General features: G+C 34.6%; 1 protein-coding gene across 1 annotated transcript; it reads left to right on the top strand.

Annotated features, from left to right (window-relative positions):
* The first annotated feature begins 5,431 nt into the window (after nucleotides 1-5,431).
* LOC109210296 (ABC transporter G family member 28-like) lies at nucleotides 5,432-15,968 on the top strand. The gene is made up of 14 exons (XM_019373699.1): nucleotides 5,432-5,918; nucleotides 7,421-7,497; nucleotides 7,827-8,096; nucleotides 8,424-8,487; nucleotides 8,584-8,730; nucleotides 8,915-8,949; nucleotides 9,595-9,668; nucleotides 10,622-11,544; nucleotides 11,788-12,084; nucleotides 12,775-13,260; nucleotides 13,440-13,588; nucleotides 14,507-14,796; nucleotides 14,895-15,025; nucleotides 15,267-15,968. The coding sequence occupies exons 1-14, from the start codon at nucleotides 5,518-5,520 to the stop codon at nucleotides 15,421-15,423; spliced, it is 3,501 nt and encodes a 1,166-aa protein (XP_019229244.1). The 5' UTR covers nucleotides 5,432-5,517; the 3' UTR covers nucleotides 15,424-15,968.
* Nucleotides 15,969-16,311: the final 343 nt, after the last annotated feature.

The raw sequence follows: 16,311 nt of genomic DNA on the forward strand, positions 1-16,311 counted from the left end.
TGAGATAATTTATATATGATTTGTTTGATATTATATGTTTTAAATAATTTTTTTAAAATTTTTTGTGTTCAATCAGATGGCGCGACTTAGTGGGCGTTTGGACATAAGAATTGTAAAATTCTGAAAAATAGTGAAAAAAAATTTCAAATGAAATGGTATTTAAAAATTAGATTTGTGTTTGGACATGAATATAATATTTGGTTGTTTTGAATTTTTGTAAGTGATCTGAGTGAAAATTTTGAAAAATAACTTTTTAGAGTTTTTTAAATTTTCGAAAATTTTCAAAATTCATCTTCAAGTGAAAATCGAAAATTGTATGGCCAAACAAAGATTTCGAAAAAAAGTAGGAAAATTTTGATAAAAATGAAATTTTTTTTATGGCCAAATGGGCTCTAAATCGGAACAAAGTGAGCGTTAAATCCTTTTTCTTATGATATTTTTTCCTCAACTCTCTCTTCTGTTTTTCACTTTCCTGTTTACGGGTACGGATAACCGCGTACCATCATGATGTTGTCGGAGCTTGAAATGCTAGATGCCTTCGCTACATGATGCTGCCGTTAAGTTTTCTCTTTTTTCCTACTTTTTTCCCCCTTTTCAAGGAAGCATAATAATAGTACCATTTTGAATTAGACTCGCTTGATTTGTTATGAAACAAAAAAAAAAAAAAAAAAAAAAAAAAAAACAATGCTACTCCATATATTACTAATAAGATGTTCAATTACTCCTATAAAACAAAATTGGTCTATTATAAATCTTTTCTATTCGTACCATCCATGCATAAGTTTTATTTATGTAGATTTTATGATTTTTTTATAGGTGATAAAATATAAAATACCAATGCAAATATACCAAGATAAGTTACTTCTTGATTTGATATTGCAATCTCTGCTTAAAGTCTACATATTATTATCGATCACACATTTATACATTCTTCCTTTTTGGTGTTCGTCTCAAGTTGTGCAAAATGTGCATATTTTACTCGCATGGACTAATTCAGATTCTCATATGTGTAGAACTTTGATATGGGAAATCACTCCATATTAGAGATTTTTCACTTTATAAGCTTCAAACTCAAAATCTTTAGTTAAGAAATGATATTATCCATGGCCAAAATCTCTGAATGGTTATATTACTTGAACTTTGATATCAGGCAAAAAGACATAGACTAATCAGATCACTCAATTGCTTAACGCAATTCTAGACTTTCTAGTCTTGCTACTAGTTTAATAGGAACCTTTTAAATTCATTGTTTTACAAATTAATCAATACGGTCATTATTTAGTTTGACCAATGACGTAGCCATATTGAATAAAGAGTGTTCAATTGAATATTTTTCATCAAAAATTTTATACTGAGTATATACAAAATTATATTACATATACATATCAAAAAATACTTGTCATAAAGATATATAAAACCTTGAACACTCTTCACAAAATTTCTGACTAATATGATATATAATGGAATCTGTCAACACATGCACTAAATTCTTTTTGAAATAGTTTAGCAATTTAAAAGAGGAAACTACACTAACTACCCACTAAACCAAAATAATAATCCGGTTTTACCCATTTTAATAGTAATTACTATACCTATCTAAGCCAACCAAAATTATTACTTCTCCACCCATTTGTCAATTGCCTTACCAACCTCTCTCCTCCTTAAAGCTTCCCTTTCCCCTTTCCCTTCTTCCTGTTTCTTTTTCCAGCAACAAAATACTATCTCCGTCTTACATATCTCATGTTTTCTCGTAGTGTTTGTGTTTGTTCGAGTCACTGCACAGTTTTTTATTGTGATTTTAATGAGTGAAATTTGATATGGTTTAATGATAAGCAAAATAACTATTTTGTACGTGCAGTGTTACAAATAATTATTTCTAATATCTTTTGAGAAGTTCATAGTGATTTATTATAAGAAAAATTAGATCAACCATTGAAAGACCTTGAAACTTGAAAATCATAAATTGCATTTGTCGAGTTTGTAATTGTTTGATTAGATTTTGACTGGCATGATTAAAATATTGATTGGCAACTGTAACTAAATGTTGAGTTAGTTTGGTCGTGACTTAGAGCTGATTTGAGGTGATTGAGATCGAAATTTTTAGTTGAAAATCAAAGAAGAACACAACTATAGTAATAATCGAAGAAAAACACTGCTACCTAATAGTATACCGCTACAGTATACTAATATACTATAGGAGTATATACTTATACTACAACAGTATACCATTATAGTATCATATTGTTATGGTATACTGTAATAATATGCAAGATATCGTAACAATATGCTGTAAAAGTATACAATATACTATAATAGTATACTTATTACCCGTAAATTCACTTGCTTTCTTCCAGTGCTTTCNTTAACTCTTTACGTACAATTGTATACCCTGTTGGTATAACTATATACTATACTGGTATCAAATGTTAGTTAATATTTTTTTGGTTGTATTAGCTACATTTAATTGGTACACAATTTGATTTTTCTCTAGTAATAATATATATATAAAAAAAGAATAATAAAAATAGTGAAAATAGTATATGAAATTAGATTATGAAGAGAAAAGGAATATAAAAAAAGAAGTTAAATGAAATTAGAATAGGAAAAAAGAAAAAAATAAGAAGAAAACGAGAAAAAAGAAAAGGAGAAAAGAAAAAGAAAAGAAAAGAAGCATAGAAATAAAAAAGAATTGGAGAATAAAGAGAAAAATCCCCACAAAACCTATTATGGGTAGGAAATATAATTAGTTTATGGGTAGAAAAATAAATGAGTAGACAATGATAAATAGTTTTGTTTTTGTGGGTAACTGTGTCAAAACTGTATGGCCCAATAGATTCCTTCCTACGTGATTTTTGGCTTCACTTGTCATTTATGTACCATGAAAAATGTATTAAACGTCAACAATTGGCTAAGTGGACCATCTCATCTTTGCCCAAACATGGACGATGTAGACAAAAAATATAAGCTGAGTTGACAGTAGAAGCATCATCCTCTTTATTGTTTTCTTTTTCTTTCTTTTCTTATCCTTTTTTATTTATTTATCTTTCCCATAGTAGTGGTAAATATGCGTTCTTACCATAGTAGCAATTTTGAAAGAGGAAAAACTGGATAAATTACTTACTCCATTTGGCTTGATTAGTATATGAGGAACCAAATTATTTTACTTACTCATTTTGGCTTCATTCACTACTAGAAATTCGCAAAAACCCACCAAGAAAAATCGACCAACTTTGGTAGGTCAAAAAATCGGCTAAAAAACCGACCAAAGTTGGTCGGTTTTTCAAAATATTTTATTTTTTAATTTTTTTTTACGAAACCGACCACTTTGGTCGGTTTTCTTTGGCGCAAAAATGCAGGATATTTTTGAGTCCCGCAAAATTTATTTTTCAAGAAACTGACCAACTTTGGTCGACTTATCAAATAAGATAAATAAAAATTAATATTAAAAAATCGACCAATTCGGTCGATCATTTTAAAAAATCGACCAACTTTGGTCGGTAATTTATATTTTAGTAAAACCGACCAACTTTCGTCGGTTATTTCGTGCGAAAATACAGTTAAAGAGTATAAATAAATAAAAAGACAATCTTAAAACAAATGCACTAATTGTCTAGTGATAGAATAATATCCTGCCACAGTACACACCCCAGTTTGATTCCCAGATGGTGAATCTTTTGATTACATAATTAAAATAGCGACCAACTTTGGTCGGTATTTTTTGCAATTTTTTTTTTTAAATTTAATTGACCGACCAACTTTGGTCGGTTTTCTTTTCCGACCGTCAAAATACTGTCTACACGTAAATGGTCGCGTTTTGGTCGGTAATTGGCCATAACCGACCAACTTTTGGTCGATTTTTTGCGGATTTCTAGTAGTGATTAGCGGCAAAAATATATATATATATATATATATATATATAATATATATATATATATATATATATATATATATATATATATATATATATATATATAGGCTCGCCCAGAAAACACCTTTTGGGATGCTCATCATATCCCCAAAAAACCCAAAAAAAAAGGTGAAAACTCAAGCATTTTAAGTCACGGCTAATTCTCATCTTCATATTTTTTTTAAAAAAAATTGAATTTGGTTCCCAACTAAAGGAATGAGAGACACATATCCAAAGAGTAGTCCGATCTGTAAAATACTCTAAAATTTATGAGATACCATTAATTTAGTTTGAGATCTTTAGCAAAATGAAATTTGTTGAAGTCATATAAAGGGACCAATAGTTCATCAAGTAGCAAATTTGGCCCCAAATTCAAGTGCCCCTAAAAATTTGGTTCAAACAAAACAGAAACAAGAAGGATGAAGTGGAAGGGTGAGTATACAAAGGTTTTCATTAAACAAATTATTAGGAAAAAAATAGGAAAATTATTTGTTACTTACTAATCTAATGATTTTTTTTCATATTACAAGTAAACGTCAAGAGGGTCGCTAAATTTTCATGTAGAAATCAATTTTGCGTCGTCGATTGAATCTGTACCTACTTTTTAAAAAAAGTTTAATTGCTATCCAATTTTTTAGTAACTTCTTTTCTTCTTCACTGCTGCTTTCTTTTTCCTTGTGGTTAGGGTTTCTTCTTCTTCCTAGTTGCAAAATGGGTTTGTTAAATTTATTATTGTTTTAACAATTTGGTGATTGAGATTTGTTCTTTATGATATTTTGAAAGTTATGTTTCAGATTTGAGCTCATTAATTTGGAGTAGATTTGAGTATTGAATTGTGTGTTGGATTGTGAAATTCGAAAAACAAGTTTATGTTTTAGAACTTCAGATTTTGAATCTGAAGTTGTATTAAAAAATTAAACTACTTAAGATTTCAGATTTTGAATCTGAAGTTGTATTTAAAAATTGAACTACTTAAGATTCGAATTTCTGAAGTTACAATTGAAAGATAGAAGAACTTCATATTCGAAATATGAAGTTGCTTTGAAGAGCTTTAACTACTTATGATTTGAATTTCTGAAGTTGCAGTTGAAATATAGGATAACTTCATATTTGATTCCTGAAGTTGCATTGAAGAGATTGAATTACTTCAGATCCGAGCGGGTACACTTTGTAAAGTTTTGTGCAATACGGGTATAAATTCAATGGTTATCCCAAAAATGGGTATATATGCAAATGTCTCAAGAGAGTGAGAAGCAGATCCAAAATTTAAAATTTACGGGTTTAACATTTAAGCCTCTTAATATTGTACCTATTATATTTTTAAACTTATGGGTTCAGGCCTTCTATTTGTTTCAATTTTAATGAGTTTTTACTCATATATTTATGTTTCGCTTAGAAAATTATTGGTTGAGATGAACCTTCTCTTAGCGCATTCTATTATTAATCAGTGTTAGAATTCTACTTATAATGATTGTATTAAAATCTTGGAGAGTTGAAAAATTAATTAAAAATGATTGCCAAATTTCGTCATTGGTATGACGGAGAACTATGTCCATTTTCACATGGTTTGAAATACCGTTGCTTAATCTAACGGTCCATAATACAAAATCATGACATCTCTCTCCTCTTCTCCTATTTCCCCTCCCCGCCATTTCTTCCCTCCGAGAAATCACCATTCTCCTTCTTCCTCTTTCCTTTCCCCATATCCAAACCCTAACTTTCTCTCCATTTCATCAACCAAAATTTACCATATTTCACCTGAAAAATCCATCCACTGTGATGGTCTTTTGATGAAAATGTGCAGACAAAAAAGGCAGAAATACAAAAATGCCGTGCTTGCCAATTTTTTGCTTTGCATCATCTCGACGAATTACATCGCGACAGCACAGCAGACTGGTAACACCGGGTCGGCCCAGCTCTTGACCCAGGTCCTATATAGCAGTTTCAGCAATTTCACCTCCTTGTTTGACCCTGGCGTTACCAAGGAATTGGGGTTTTGCATCGAAGATGTGTAAAGTCATTTTCTATAATATTTCTCTTCATGCATGCATGTTTTTGTAAAGAATCACATTTAACTATTATGGGCTATAGTAGGCAATATGTTCTATTTTCAAGAATACAAATCCCACTTTATGGAGGCTTATTCCTTGGGGATATCTTTGGGTTTACAAATTTCGTTACACTAACAGTATATATAACTTAAACTATTTCTTTTGATCCGTGCCAATTCAATGTATTATGAAACTGCTTAGGATATTAGGAACCCCAAGCGTTTGAGTTCAATTAATGAGCATGGTTGTAGTAGACTTACTTTAGGTGTAATGTTCATTAGGAGTCTTTTAATCAAGTTGTTATAATTTGTTATGTTACTTGAATATGTAGATAATTTTTAGTTTTAGTAAACCTAAGTTATTGAATATCGGATTGTGACGGATTTAAATAGAGTGACAAGGATAGTGAAGATTCTCATAGTCAACCTAACTGTAGCGAAGGGTGTGGGCTATTTGGTCAATGAAGTGGGAGGAGAACCGTTCAAATCCTAGCTAGGCAAAAAACATTGGGTGATTTATTCTCATCTGTCCAAGCCTTGGTTGATAGAGCTACTTGGTACCACTGGTGAGAGGTAGCAGGTGCCTGGGGGAATAGTTATGGACAACACTGTCATAAAAAAAGGTCAACCTAAATTGATTAGGATTTGATGCATATGATACGATGAACAGGGGCGGATTTAGGGGGGCGCAAGGGTGTTCACCCGAACACCCTTCGTCGAAAAATTACACTGTATACATAAGGCAAAATCTATTTTTTACCTCTATATATTAAGTTTTGAACACCCTTTAACACAATCCAAAAGTATAGTTTAGTGGTCAAGGGGGTTCAAAATCTACATAAGGTCATGGGTTCAATTCCCACTAGCTACAAAAAATTTGTTTTGAACCCCCTTCGTGGAGATCCTGCCTCCGCCATTGACGATGAACGTAGCGTGGACTCTCAAAGCCAGTGGCGAAGCCAGGAAATTCAATAAGGGTGTTCAAATTTTGAACACCCTTTGCCAGTGGGCTATGCAAGGGTGTTCAAAGTCTATTTTTTTTTATCAATAACAAGTAATATTTTACCTTATACGTAGTATAATTTTTCGGCAAAGGGTGTTCAGTTGACCACCCTTGGGCCAACATAGCTTCTTCCCTGCTCAAAGCCCTATTCTTACCGGTACTGTTGAACCCATAATAACCCCTACCGTACTATTAGAATGTAAATCTTCGTGTTCGTGCTCTTACTATCTTAGTAGTACTTTATTCTTAAATTGTGTCATAATAGAATATATGTCTCGGAAAACATCTTTGTGTTGCTTTAGAAAAAGGCACATTCTTCAATTCCTATGTCATTAAGTCAATTTTTGAAAGCTTTTCTAAATCGTATTTCACTTTGGTTGTTACTTTTTCGCTTGACAATTCATCTATAGAACTTTGAAAGCAGCTAATTACCAGTTGATGAATTCTGATCGTGTTGTAGGGATGCTGAGTGGAACGCGGCTTTTAATTTTACAGACAACACAGATTTTTTGACAGCATGTATTAGACAGACAAAAGGTACTAATTTGCTGGATAAGATTCTCTGAGGTTGTATCTTTTCTAGTTTGAAGCCTGCCGGTCTAGTTCATGATATTCTATAAGATGTGCATCAGTTAAAATTCAGAAACTTGTGAAAAGATGTAGTATGTGGGCTTACTTCTTCTGATAAGCTAATAATATGAGTTTTTTGGTTGGTAAACATTTGAATAGCAAGTTCACTTTTGTGGTGATCAATATTAATTCCACAAGTACAGCATTTAATATTTAGTTGCTTCTATTTCCAATGGCATGGATTCTTCTATATTGTCTTTATTTTCATATTCACAATGTCTTTGTTGGTCCAATAGGTGATGTAATAAAGCGGTTGTGTACAGCAGCAGAGGTAAAGTTCTATTCTCAACTTTTAACGCAAGGCGTTGGAAGAGGAAACCTGAAACCTAACAAGAATTGTAATCTAGTATCATGGGCTTCTGGATGTGAGCCAGGATGGGCTTGTAGTGTTGGAAAAGACATGCAGGTTGACCTTAAAAATACAAAGGAAATGCCACCTAGAATTCTTGATTGTCAACCTTGTTGTGAAGGTTTCTTCTGTCCTCGTGGTCTCACCTGCATGATACGTAAGTATCTACAAGTATATTAGCTTATAGTCATTTAAACCTGGTTTGCTATCCGAAGTAGATACGAAAGCTCAATCAATTTAGACCAAACAACATTTCGGAGTTTCTTAATATCAAGACATGGTGTTTTCGAACATTTCAGAATTGCTTAATACCAAGACATACTGTTTTCTTTTTATTTTATTTTATTTTATTTTATTTTATTTTATTTTATTTTATTTTATTCTGAGGTGATTTCTACAAATTTTTGTGAAGTGATGAATTTGCTTCTCTAATAAACAATCACAAATTTATGTTTGTTTTCATTTTCCTATTTTCCGGTTGAAGCCTGCCCATTAGGCGCGTATTGTCCTCTTTCAAAACTCAATAATGATACTGGTGCATGTGACCCGTAAGTTTCGTACATCTTTTGGAGAACTTAACTATTCTTACTTGACCAGAATTTTTTGCATCCTTCAACTAATGTTGCCTGCCTCAACATATGAAGGTATCGTTATCAACCTCCTCCGGGACAGTCAAATCATAGTTGTGGTGGAGCAGATGTCTGGGGTGATTTTGTGAGTACTACTGAACTATTTTGTTCAGCGGGATTTTACTGTCCAACTACTACCGAGAAGATTCCTTGCACTAAAGGGTATTTATATTTATCCCAAAACCGGAGAACATGTATCTTAGCGTGCTTTCTCTTTTTCTTCTGCTGGTTTAGGCAGCAAATAGCAAAGTGCTACTTCTGTTTAACTTGGTGGATACTTTTGCTCATATTAGAAGCTCATGTTAATCCATTCACTTATCATGCTGTCTGTTTATGCTTTTTCCAGCCATTACTGTAGAGCTGGTTCTACATCTCAAGCAAGTAAGTCCTCATCTCATGTGACAGTCTGTTTTTTCTCTGTACTGAGTTCTGTGTTGCTTCATTTCTTATTCTTGACTTTTCAATAAATATAAATCATGGATTAACTTTGATCCTTCCAGATGTATAGTACTAGTAAAATTTCCTGTTTGGTTCTGCTGTCTCACTTGTACCATACATCTAAAGCAAAATAAAGGAAAAAGAAAGACAATTATCTTCAAAGTGAAATACAAAAAAGAATACTAGGACACAAATTTTGCATGCTTTCATATCCAATATCTTCTTTGCTTAGGCTACCAGTACTGTTAAAATATATTAGATGGATATCCAATAACTACTACTAGAAATGAGCAGGACGTATCAAGATATGAGCATATTGGACATCCACCTTACCAAGATTGTTATTTTGGTGGTGGGATGTGCTTCACATTCTTCTCTACTAAGAGATAGATTTCTTTGAACTCGTTCTGAGATGAGACATCTTGTAGTTGTCATGCTACAGAGTATGTGTTACTTGTAACTTGAAGATAATACCACAAGATGAAAAGTTATCTTAAGTAAGAACTCATTGCATGTACTTCTCCATTTCTATTTGTGGAAATATTTTTTGGTCTGAACATTTCCATCATCATTATTATGGACATGCAGGCTGCTATAAATTAGCTATTTGTGAATCACAGACAGCAAATCAAAATATCACAGCTTATGGTATTATGTTTTTTGTAAGTCATCTCCTCACTCCTAGGCTGTAGAAATATTAATGCTCTGTGTAGGTTTCTACTTTTGAAATAATGCTCTTGGGTTGTTAGCTAGTATGGCCATGCATGTCTTAATTTTTTAGGCTTGTAGTGGGAGAAGGAAAGTGAGAAATGCATGCCAAAAAGAACAGAACTGAACCAGCAAAAGAAAGATCTGCCTTCAGCTAATGCTCGCTATTTCCTTACCAAAGGAGGAGGAAATGGGAGGGATTCGTCTTGACGTAGCTTCTACTCCTCTTTTCTTAATGATAGTGGAGTAATGGCTGCATAAATAATGCAGCTGAACCTAAAAGGACAGATCGCACAAGATAGAACATCTTACTTTTCCTTCTCTTTGGATTTCATCTGTAACAAGTCACAACTCAGAACTAACCAAAAAGCTTCTCTGATAACTTGCTTCTTCTTCTCATTTCAAGTTTTCTAATTTAATTAACTTCATTTCTCGGAGTTCCCAATGGATACATTAGAAGGAACAAATGCTTTTGGTTCCTTGGTAATTCCTAAGGAATTCATAATTTTTTATCTCTGAAGAGTCTGTACATCACTAATTATCAAGAATGAACGTCAAATTGATCTTCATGTTTCATTGTAATAATCAGATCCATGCTGCATTTGCTGAAACACGTGTATGTTTGCAATGGATATCTGTTAGAGATTCAAAATGTGAAAGTTCTTTGAATATGTCAATTGAACTATGACATGTTCTTAGGTAATCAGTTTCCAAGTCTCCTTTAATCTGAAAAGACTTTCATCTGTCCTGAGTTTTTTGTGTTTCAGAGGCATTATATCTAATAGATATGACTTCTGTAAACTAGTCATGCTTCAGCCTCGAACATGCATGTTTTATTACCTAGTTGGGATAAGATATAGATTTCACACAGGTTGCAACATGTAACTGGCCTCTCCATTTCTAATAGGGTGCAATCACTCTTATACTTCTCATTATATACAACTGTTCTGGCCAAGTGCTGAGCAGCAGAGAGAAAAAACAAGCAAAGTCCAGGGAACGTGCAGCAAAAAGTGCAAGGGAGACCGTACAGGCACGTGAGAAATGGAAATCTGCTAAAGAGATTGCTCGCAAGCATGCAACTGGTCTACAATCTCAATTGTCAAGGACATTCTCCCGAAAAAAATTTGTAAGTCAACAGGACCCGCATAAGGCGCCCAGTCATGCTAGGTCTCGTTCAGAAGCTGCCTTACCCCCATTGCCCTTAGGTATGTCTCATGCCAAAGCTAAAAAGCAAACCAACCTCACAAAGATGGTTCAAGAGCTTGAAGAAGATCCTGATAGTCATGACGGTTTCAATATTGATATTGGGGACAAAAATATGAAAACACCTGAGCAGGTTGGGGACAAAAATGCGAAAAAGCCTAAGGCTAAACAGTTGCATACCAAGAGTCAAATCTTTAAATATGCATATGGTCAAATTGAAAAAGAAAAAGCTCTGCAGGAGCAGAATAAGAATTTGACCTTTTCTGGTGTAATCTCAATGGCAAGTGAGATTGAGATAAGAACTAGACCTCCCATTGAGGTGTGTTTCAAAGATTTGACACTTACTTTGAAGGGGAAAAACAAGCATTTATTGAGGTGCGTATCAGGGAAATTATCACCTGGCCGTGTTTCTGCTGTTATGGGTCCATCTGGTGCTGGAAAGACAACGTTTCTGTCTGCATTGACTGGTAAGGCTGCTGGGTGTACCACGACTGGTGTGATTCTCATAAATGGGAAGCCCGACCCGATGCAGTCATACAAGAAAATTATTGGCTTTGTACCTCAAGATGACATAGTACACGGAAATTTAACGGTGGAGGAGAATCTTTGGTTTAGTGCTCGGTGCAGGTATGCTGTCATACTTCTGTTAGTCTGAAGCTATGCATTCACATAACATTTCAAAGTATTCTTGTGAGAAATCTATGTCCCTTCTATTGTTGTTAAACACAAACTAGGCAGAGATATGACCAGCTTATATTATCCAAAAGGAAGTTAGTTTTGCTCTACTGCTTTTACTTGTTAGCATTGCTGTTTTTGATACTATATTCATCTGACGCTTGACTGCTCTTCTTTATTGAATCACTCTTCCAGATTGGCAGCTGATTTGCCTAAACCAGAAAAGGTTTTAGTTGTTGAAAGAGTCATAGAGTCCTTGGGATTGCAACCAGTGAGAGATTCTCTTGTGGGGACGGTGGAGAAGCGAGGCATCTCTGGGGGTCAAAGGAAGAGAGTTAATGTTGGGCTGGAAATGGTTATGGAACCTTCTTTGTTAATCTTAGATGAACCCACTTCTGGTTTGGATAGCTCTTCATCTCAATTATTGCTTAGAGCACTCCGTCGTGAAGCTCTTGAAGGAGTGAATATATGCATGGTGGTGCACCAACCAAGGTGATGTTGCGGACGATGGCCTCTTTTCTTTGGTCTTACTCTGTTTCTTCTTCCATCTGCATTCCCTGGTGGTTATCACATTGACTTTTATCTGTTGCAGTATCTTTTTGTTTATCCTCGCACTCGTTAAACGAATTGCAACGATAAAACATGTGGAATTATAACCATATAAATTTAAGTAGTTTTTTCCTCCAGCGTAATGATGGCCTTTCAAATTACTTTATTTTTGACCTACAGCGATGAAAAGTCAAATAAAGAGCTTGATGTTCTTATGGACTAATTGGACTAACATGTAGCTAGTGAGTTTCAACTAGTGGCTTTTGGGGAATTCTACTTTCAGCGAGTGGGATCTGTCTTCTTAAATGTGTAACTACACGCTGAAACAGTCACTCAAGCCTTTGGAAAATGTCTTTTTGATAAGCAAGCCTCTGAAAAAATGTTAATCATCCAAAAGGTCATTAATGTTTGCTGTTCTCCACCATTCTTCTGGAGAGGATCTTTCAGAAGAAAGGATTGTACAAAAAAGTAGCTAAACCAAACCGAGATGCAAGAAAAACAGCCGCAACTTGGATGGTTTGACAATGTCTCATTTTGGTTCTATGTAATAAATTTTTTTAAAAAAAAAGATATCTTTGCTAATCGGACCTTACCATGGACACCTTATCTCAGTAATCACTTCTTCTTTTGCAGCTATACTTTGTTCAGGATGTTTGACGATTTGATACTTCTCGCCAAGGGTGGCCTTACAGTATATCATGGACCAGTGAAAACAGTTGAAGAGTACTTTGCAGGCATTGGAATAACTGTACCTGATCGTGTTAACCCTCCTGATCACTTCATTGATATTTTAGAAGGAATTGTTAAACTTCCGAGCACAGCAGTGAACTATAAAGATCTTCCTCTCAGATGGATGCTTCATAATGGTTACCCGGTACCACCAGACATGCTAGATTCTTCTGGTTCAAGAGCATCTTCGGTTGGAGAAAATTCAGCTGATGGAGCAAGTCCTGCAACTGCTACCTCCGATCAATCTTTTACTGGAGACATGTGGTCAGAGGTCAAATCCAACGTTGAACAAAAGAAAGACCGCATGCGATACAACTTTTTGGCATGGAAGGACTTGTCCAATCGGAGAACCCCTGGTGTATTGTTCCAATATAAGTATTTCCTTGGAAGGTAATGATAAATTTCTCTCCTTTTCAGTCGTATACCTTCTAATTATTGTTTAAGATGTCTGTGTGCTTGTGTTTGATTATCTTGTGCTTGCTGTCCTATATTCAAATACGTGTACAGTTCTTTTGTTTTGAGTTTGCATTTTTTTTGACATTGGCATCTATGATGCTGCATACTGTCAGAGTCGGCAAGCAGCGATTGCGAGAAGCCAGGATGCAAGCAGTTGATTTTCTTATTCTATTGCTTGCTGGAATCTGTTTGGGAACACTTGCTGAAGTGAGTGATGAAACCTTCGGAACTATGGGGTACCTTTACACCGTCATTGCAGTTTGTAAGTTCAAAACCTTGGAACAGTGTATATACTTAAGTTTTTTCATCTTTATTAAGGAGAATTAATGACTTAAAGACAGTTGATAGTTTTTCATTTGCAAACTTGGGACACTCAGTTTTAATATCATATTTTGAACTCTGTTCCCGAAACGTGCTAAAATAAAATCATGATTTATTTCATGCAGTTCATCATTTTGTAAATCTTTTTACAGATAATGAGGTTCACAGATCTAAGATTAGCATACTGTGCATGTGTAGTGTAAAACTTTCCGCCATGAACTGACAAAGTGTTTAAAGTTAAATAAAGAAATTAATTGCAGTTTTTTTTTTAACCTCGTTACTGTTAATAACCATTCTTTATTGCTTACCTGAAGTAAGAAATAATAAATCTCAAATAAACAAAGCATCTCAGAAAAGGAGATAGTACAACAGATTGCAGAAGTTAGAGAGTAAAAGAGAAGTTACAACATTTTTCACACCCAGCCCAGTGACGAAGCCAGAAATTTCTTCAAAGTGTTCAAACTTGAAATAAGTAAAAAAAAATCCGACAAAGGGTGTTTTGTACCTCTAGAACCTAATATTTTACCTTTATACGCAATGTAATTTTCCGACAAAGGGTGGTCAATTGACCACCCTAAGCAAAGTGTGGCTTCGCCCATGACCCAGCCCAGAAATTCTCTTGGAAATGTAGGTTTAAAGTTTAGACCGAGAATTTGAATCATGGATTTGGCATGGTGAATTTTACCTTGAAACAGTGGCATTTACTTTATAGAGAACTGTCGAGGTGTCAGAAAATACGAATTTTGATACCTTATCGTTTGATGGTTATTATATGAAAATTTTGTTATTGGCAGTTCTCATTTATCTTCATTAACTTTTTACTTTCCCTTAGTTCTAATCTTCCTAAATTTTCTTCCAGCTCTTCTCACCAAGATTTCGGCTTTGAGATCATTTTCTCTAGATAAATTACACTACTGGAGAGAGAGTGCATGCGGCATGAGCAGTTTGGCATATTTTATGGCTAAGGATACCATTGACCATATCAGCACAATTATAAAGCCTGCAGTTTATCTATCAATGTTCTACTTCTTCAATAATCCAAGATCTTCGATTTTGGATAATTATATCGTCTTGCTTTGTGTTGTATATTGTGTTACTGGGATAGCGTATGCACTTGCCATCTACTTCAACCCTGGTCAAGCTCAACTGGTGTGTACTTGGAACTTTGATCATGAAATACATTTCATCTCTATGCCATTATCCTCTATCTCCATCATTCTTTACTAACAAGCTAATTTGTCTTTCAGTTGTCGGTGTTGCTACCAGTTGTTTTAACTCTCGTAGCAAGACAGGACAGTAGCTCAATAATGGGGAAAATAGGAGATTATTGCTATACAAAGTGGGCCATGGAAGCATTTATAATTGCAAATGCAAAGAGGTTTGTTGTATCCTTCTCCCATGATCCCATTATATCTAAATTCTTCTTGCATTTTGGCTACCTTACTAACTAATACTTGCTCAAAGTTAAGAGTATTAGTAAATCACTAGCCATCAGCTGTTGAATATCAAATGCACCTGATATCAGGCATTTAACAAGTCTCCGCATGTTGATCTATTCATTCCAGGGTAGATTTTAATTTCTTTTTTTTTTCTCTTGCTTTTTGTTTTCGCGGTTTTAGGTACTCTGGAGTGTGGCTGATCACAAGATGCGGTGCACTAAAGCAAAAGGGCTATGCACTTGATCATTGGTATCCTTCCTTAATATCACTCCTGCTTCTTGGTGTTATCAGTCGCTGCGTAGCATTTGTCCTTTTGGTAACTTTCCAGAAAAAATAAGTCTTGTGTTGTTGCTCTCTTGCTTCATTGGTTGGCATACTACTAGCACAAACGAGAATGCCAGCTTACAGGCTCACCACCATGCCGAAAAATGTTGGGAAGCCTCTTCAAAGTTGGGTCCCTTGTGAAAATTATTGTACATAACCTAGATATGATTCTTGCCAAAAGTGTAATTTACTCAAAACAAACTGTATATGGCAGCAAGAGTCTATCAAAAGGTTAGATGTTATCATTCTTTCTTTGGCCAAAAAAAAAAAAAGTGTAACATATGTGCTAGTAGTAGTTTCTGTTGGAGATTGATGCTACCTGCTTCCTGGGCCTCATGATGTAGCTATAATCATCAAGAGAAATAACCGAGAATGTCGTCTCATCTTTGTGAAGTTGTCAAGGATATGACTGAGAGTACACTTAAGAAATTGAGGATGTACCCAAAAGTTGATGTAGATCAAGATAGAAAATATCAAATTATGGAAATGGCTATGCAGCCAAATGTCATAATGCCAACTTGTTGACAGCATAAATTCAGTTTTGAGTAGCTAGTATTTTTCCAACTTGTTGACCCAAACCTCCCCTCCCCCAAGCTCCAACAGTCATTATCGACCCATTTGTGCGTGCGCAAATTTTTTGCATGTTTTTTTTGGATAAGCAAAGAACAAATATAGTGCTGGTTCTACGAACTTGCTAAGAGAAACGCATTCCAGGTACAAGTGCACAAATAGCCAGGAAAACTCCGAACATTTTTGTCCTGAAAAATTGAAATTCAGGACATGCTGGTTAATTCCTAAATAGCAGCCCATTACAGTGCCTACCTGATGTCATTTCTACAACCCCCCTCATCAGGTTCAGTTTGCAATGATAGATTGTGTTTGAACACACACATACCTATTG

Source organism: Nicotiana attenuata, unplaced genomic scaffold (assembly GCF_001879085.1).
Source record: "Nicotiana attenuata strain UT unplaced genomic scaffold, NIATTr2, whole genome shotgun sequence".
In the NCBI taxonomy this organism is placed as follows: domain Eukaryota; kingdom Viridiplantae; phylum Streptophyta; class Magnoliopsida; order Solanales; family Solanaceae; genus Nicotiana; species Nicotiana attenuata.

Bases quoted from the DNA above. Each gene is read 5' to 3' on its own strand.
- LOC109210296 (XM_019373699.1), top strand. From the start codon at position 5,518: ATGACATCTCTCTCCTCTTCTCCTATTTCCCCTCCCCGCCATTTCTTC. The intron at 8,097-8,423 runs GTAAGTATCTAC...TTCCGGTTGAAG, and splicing joins TGGTCTCACCTGCATGATAC to CCTGCCCATTAGGCGCGTAT. The intron at 13,261-13,439 runs GTAATGATAAAT...GCATACTGTCAG, and splicing joins TATAAGTATTTCCTTGGAAG to AGTCGGCAAGCAGCGATTGC.